Below are 5755 nucleotides of genomic sequence, written 5' to 3'. Positions count from 1 at the left end.
ATGCTTTAGGGGGCAGGAGGAGGAGGAGGGTTGTGGGTGGTTTTTTCCTGCTGTCTCTGGGAGAGGAAACCAAACCTCCCCTTTCTGGGTGTTAACTCTCCAGCCCCCATGGGTTGGGTTTCAAACCACGTTTCTTAGGACTCGTTCTTTTGTAATAATGATTTGCACTGTTGTTTTTATGGAGAGGTAAAGGCGACAAGCTGGGAACCAAAAAGGATATGCTCATAGGCTTTGTTATTGTATAAATGAAGGTGAATAATTAACCTGTTACACTTGATATTTTTGCAGATCAAAAGAAGGAGGAAACTATGCCCACAGAGGGAGAGAAATCTCCCGAGGCAGAGAATAACAACAATAATAATAAAAAAGGGAAAACTGGAGGCTCACAGGTAAAGCACACACACCCGAATAGGGAAGTGCCCAAACTATTAGCATTTAAAATGAAATGTTCAGCTAACAGCATTTCCTGCTCAGGGCATCTTTCTTTGGGTTGGATGAAACATAGTCGGTTGGGTGCAATATTTTTACTGCCTGGACATGTTTTTTTTTTGATTGCATTTTGCAGTGATCGGCTGCTTTCCATGTAATAGAAGCATTTTTAAAATTTTTCTTTATTTTAGGGGGAGAAAAAAGACTGGATTGAGGATGCGGTTGAGATCCTGGCTGTCACATATTCATGATAATTGGGGGCTTTATGTTTAAAGATTATTTACAGAAATACATACTTCCTTATTCAGAGCTATATCATTGGTCTCTATGCAGAAGCACTTTTTTTTTTTTCTGCTTCCTGTGTAAACCTTAATGCTTACTTCTGATGGTTCATACTCATGCTCTTCTCCTGAATCTGTTCTGTTTTCTATCTTTACGGATAGGATTCTCAGCCTTCACCTCTCGCTTTGCTAGCAGCCACTTGCAGCAAAATAGGAACTCCTGGTGAGAATCAAGGAAGTGGACAGCAGCAGATTATTATAGATCCAAATCAAGGTTTGGTGCAGCTTCAGAATCAGCCACAGCAGTTAGAATTGGTAACAACTCAGCTTGCTGGAAACTCTTGGCAGCTTGTTGCTGCTGCTCCTTCTGCTTCAAAAGAAAATAATGTTGCTCAGCAAGGATCTTCTGTTGCCTCGAGTGCAGCAAGTCCCTCCAGCAGTAACAATGGAAGTACATCTCCGTCAAAAACCAAATCGGGCAATTCTTCTGCAACAACCCCTGGACAATTCCAAGTCATTCAAGTACAAAATCCAAGTGGTAGTGTCCAATACCAAGTGATCCCACAGATTCAGACAACAGAAGGTCAACAACTTCAAATCAATCCATCTAATGCTACTGGTCTACAAGACATACAGGGTCAAATTCAGCTTATTCCTGCAGGGAATAATCAAGCTATCCTCACAACTGCAAATAGGACAGCTTCGGGGAATGTTATTGCTCAAAACCTAACAAATCAGACAGTTCCAGTCCAAATTAGGCCTGGTGTTTCCATACCATTGCAACTGCAAACTATTCCTGGTACTCAGGCACAAGTTGTAACGACGTTACCTATAAACATTGGTGGGGTAACCCTAGCATTGCCTGTGATAAACAATGTGGCAGCTGGAGGAGGTTCGGGTCAAGTTGGCCAGTCTACTGAGAGTGGAGTTTCCAACGGAAATCAGCTAGCATCTACACCTGTCACTTCTGCTTCTGTTAGTACAATGCCAGAGTCTCCTTCCTCATCTTCCACCTCTACGACCACTGCCTCGACATCTCTAACTAGCAGTGACACGCTAGTAAGCTCTGCAGAAACAGGCCAGTACACAAGCACAGCAGGCAGCAGTTCAGAGCAGACGACTGAAGAACCTCAAACAACTGCTACAGACTCCGAAGCCCCAAGCTCCAGTCAGCTTCAGTCCAATGGACTACAGAATGTCCAGGATCAGTCGGGTTCCCTTCAGCAGGTCCAAATCGTAGGTCAGCCTATTCTGCAGCAGATCCAGATCCAGCAGCCTCAACAGCAGATTATTCAGGCCATTCCTCCACAGTCATTTCAGCTCCAGTCAGGGCAGACTATACAGACCATCCAGCAGCAGCCTTTGCAGAATGTTCAGCTGCAGGCAGTGAGTCCAACTCAGGTGCTCATCAGGGCTCCAACTTTAACACCGTCAGGGCAGATCAGCTGGCAGACTGTACAGGTTCAGAATCTGCAAAGCCTTTCAAATCTTCAAGTTCAAAATACTGGGTTACCCCAACAGCTAACCATTACCCCTGCGTCTTCAAGTGGTGGCACAACCATTGCCCAGATTGCACCAGTGGCTGTTGCTGGTACCCCCATCACTCTGAATGCTGCCCAGCTTGCTTCAGTACCTAATCTTCAAACAGTAAGTGTGGCCAACCTGGGTGCTGCAGGTGTTCAAGTTCAAGGAGTTCCTGTTACCATTACCAGTGTTGCGGGTGAGTGGTCTGACAAAGTTTTGGGTTTATTTTGGTTTGTGTTTGTTTTTGGTTTTTTTTTTTTTTTTTTTTACTATTGCAAGAATACCAGTCAGTTTTAAATTAATGCTTTTTTCCGGATTTTCTGTAATAAATGTTAAACCCTTAACTGTGAAGAAGTACCTTATCTTTATCACTAAAATTCAGATTTTAAAATAGCTGACACTTCTCCTAAACATTGAGCTAATATTACAAGTGGCGTCAGTTGAAATGGAACTGTTTGTGTTTGATAAACTATCCCTAAATGATCCTGCTCTCCATCTTGTTAAAGACTTGTAGACTTCAGGAGTGAACGTGAGACTTTACTGTTAGAGTTTTGATATGTTTAAAAAACAACAACAAAAACCTTTTTCCAGCCAGGCAGTATTCGTCATCTCTGCATGGGGGATGTAGGATGAGAAAAGTCACAGTATGTGACCTGGGATATCTTGTGTCATGGCATGCATTTCTATGGAACTATTTGTTGTATTCTGCACTACGTCCTAAAGTTGTTCCCTTAAAAGTTTGAGTTCTGCAAGGAGATTGAGTGGAATAAGGTAGGCTTGCGCGCAGCATAGTTCCTGTGACTTGTCTTTTTAAAAAAATAAAAACAACTGGTAACACTACCTCAGTACTTGCTGATGAACTTTTGATATGTATTATGAAATGCCTGTTTGGTTATGCTGGTTTAATAGTTGGGAAAGGAGCTATTAAAAGGCTCTAGGCTGGATAACAGAGCTTATTCTAAAGTAAATTCTGTGCAAGGTCTGTGCAGTGTCCCAGAAGGGCAACTCTGTATGTAAAACTTGCAAACTTTTAACATTTCAGGTAAAACTTCATTTAAGGGTTCTCTCTGCCAGTTTGATAACTGCTTACATGAGCTTGTTTTTATTTCATACAAGTAAAAGTCTTCTGTTGTAGTAGTTACAATAAACTCTTGTCTTAACAGCAACCTGGCTATGGACACAGTTTTTTAGTATAAAACTGTAAGAAAAAAATCATGATTAACTACTGTCCAGTCTGCATAAAGAAATGTTAGTATCGTATTGACTCTTAATCTGTTTTTTTATAATCATATGCTAAGATAAGAAATGTTTAACTGGGCAAAGGATTGTTCCCTTTACTTGAAACATTTTTGAGGAGACTAAACATAGTTTGGTAATGAATTTGCCATTGGGAGAATTTCATCTGCTGTGGTACTCTTTGGCACTTGATGGCATATTGAAATATTGAGAGGTGGGTTGGATGCACTAAACCTGGCTTACTTAAGGGGCGTTACAGAAATGTTAATCTGGGTAATCAGAATTAAAATCTTGATCTTGTGTTTAGCTATAATGGCTAAAAAAGAAGTTTCAGTTAGCTGGACCTGACCAGCTGCTACAATATCTTGCGATCCAATTTGCCTTGGAAAAATTTTTTCTTGATGGGAAGGTGCTGGTTGACTACTCTTGTTAGACAGAAGTTCCTACTTTGGTAGGGGACTCTAAAGAGTCTAGGAACAGCCTAGATTTGGGGGTGTGGGAAGAACATTTCTGCATGCAGTTTTTTCCCTGCTTACTAATGCTGTATAACTGTTTAGTACAGACTAATAGATATTAGAACAGGAGATTCTGAATATCATCTTGCTCAGTTATCTTGACTGCACCTCTGCTCACCTGTGATGTCTTTTGGAAAATAAAGGGATTGAGATTTGTAACTGAGGATGAAAGAAGGGGAATGAGTCACAAGTATGTCCTGGAGAAGCCAAGCCTTAGTTGTACAGGGTTCATATGTTAACTAAACTCAAGCTTTGTGGCCATTGAATTCCCCTCCACTTTTTTTTTTTTTTTTAAAAAAAAAAAAGTCCAGGTGGGCCTTATGGCTGTTTCTGTAGCACTTGTAATTTTATGCTAGCGGCAGTGAATCCTCTGACCTTTTCGCCATTCCTTAGTATATAAGGTACTATTTCTGTTTCCCAAGGCTTGAGGTTATGGAGAAAGAACAAACTTCAAGAATGTGAGAGATAAGTTACAATTTCTTTCTCGTATTTATCTCTACTTCTCTCCTGTGAAACTTCCTGATGCTACACTTTGGGAATGGGAGACATGGTAGCATGGAACGGAGAGTGAAGAGCATGATGTGCAGTCCTTAATGCTATATTAAGTATTCAAGGAAGGAATGGTTATGAAATAAAAAATTACAGACATGCTAAAATCTAAACTTTGCTTGCCACTTACAAGGAATAAGCTGTCTTGCTTGATCAGGGCTCTTAATTTCCTCAGATTTGCTGGTTTTTATTTGAGATGTTTTTTGCTGTTATTGTTACAGGAAACCTTTTAAAAAAATAAACAACTCAGTTACCTCAACATCTGCAGACTGGTATTTCCATTCTTTTTCTGCAGTACCTAAGCATGTTGGTGTGAACTCCTTTGTACATTAATTGAACTCTCCAGAAGTGGATCATTTGCTAGAAGCGAGCAGTAGAAGTAGGTGTTAGAAATGAGCTGTATGGAGGATGTCCAGAAAGTGTCAGGCAAAAGACTGAGTGAAGGACTCATCCCATGCATTGATTCAGGTGCTCTAACTTTGTTAGGAAAAAAAAGTTACTTTGTCCTTCAGGCAAACATAGTGGATCAAGCCAGCTGAGTTTCAAGGAGGCGGGGGGAGGGGGGAATCACAATAAGTATTTGTCTGAAATAACCATTCTTTTATTTGTGTTGTATTTCGCTTCCATGAACATTGGTTTTTCTAGTTATATCTACAATGGGGTAATTTAGGTACCTTTTCCTTAGTTTTTCAGTAGTAAATGAAATGCTAAAGGAATAGAACTCTAAATAATTAACTGCAAATAACAAAAATTCTTAGCTTAAAATTATTATGGAAATGTTAAACTATAGAACTATTTTGGGAAAGTCTTTTTTTTTTTTTTTTTTTTTGGTCAAATGGATTCTAAATTCCTAAAGGGACAAATTTCACATTGGGAAGAAAAACATTAAAATCTTCAAATATTATATTTTGGTCTGCTTTTTATAACCTCTGTTACTCAAAGTCGCTAGTCCCAAGGTGTGTGGGCTCTGCTGTAAACCAAGCAAGATGAGTAAGTGTGCTTGAGTTTTTTTGGTTTGTTTTTAGTTTAGTTGTTGTGTTAAAAGTTCAAACGTTGCCCTCGGTAAGTATCACAGTTTGGGTTGCACGTTGCGTGTGGTCAAAAAGCAGAGCAAAACAGAAGTTCTCACATCCTTTCACTTTCTGGCCTGAGGGAGAACTCATTCAATATCAGTGATGTAGAAGAAAACTACTTTTTTACTGTGAGAGTGACCGAGCACTG

General features: G+C 40.0%; 1 protein-coding gene across 1 annotated transcript; it reads left to right on the top strand.

Moving 5' to 3' along the window:
• The first annotated feature begins 308 nt into the window (after positions 1-308).
• Positions 309-4896, top strand: SP4 (Sp4 transcription factor). Its single transcript, XM_009573988.1, has 3 exons — positions 309-389; positions 873-2430; positions 4830-4896. Exons 1-3 carry the CDS (start codon positions 309-311, stop codon positions 4865-4867), a joined length of 1677 nt encoding a protein of 558 aa, XP_009572283.1. The 3' UTR covers positions 4868-4896.
• Positions 4897-5755: the final 859 nt, after the last annotated feature.

The sequence above is a fragment of the Fulmarus glacialis genome, unplaced genomic scaffold, assembly GCF_000690835.1.
Source record: "Fulmarus glacialis isolate BGI_N327 unplaced genomic scaffold, ASM69083v1 scaffold34203, whole genome shotgun sequence".
In the NCBI taxonomy this organism is placed as follows: Eukaryota; Metazoa; Chordata; class Aves; order Procellariiformes; family Procellariidae; genus Fulmarus; species Fulmarus glacialis.
Note: the sequence above shows the minus strand (reverse complement) of the source record. Positions and strands in the feature narration are given on the sequence as shown.

Bases quoted from the DNA above. Each gene is read 5' to 3' on its own strand.
- SP4 (XM_009573988.1), top strand. From the start codon at position 309: ATGCCCACAGAGGGAGAGAAATCTCCCGAGGCAGAGAATAACAACAAT. The intron at 390-872 runs GTAAAGCACACA...CTTTACGGATAG, and splicing joins GGAAAACTGGAGGCTCACAG to GATTCTCAGCCTTCACCTCT. The intron at 2,431-4,829 runs GTGAGTGGTCTG...CTTTTTCTGCAG, and splicing joins TACCATTACCAGTGTTGCGG to TACCTAAGCATGTTGGTGTG.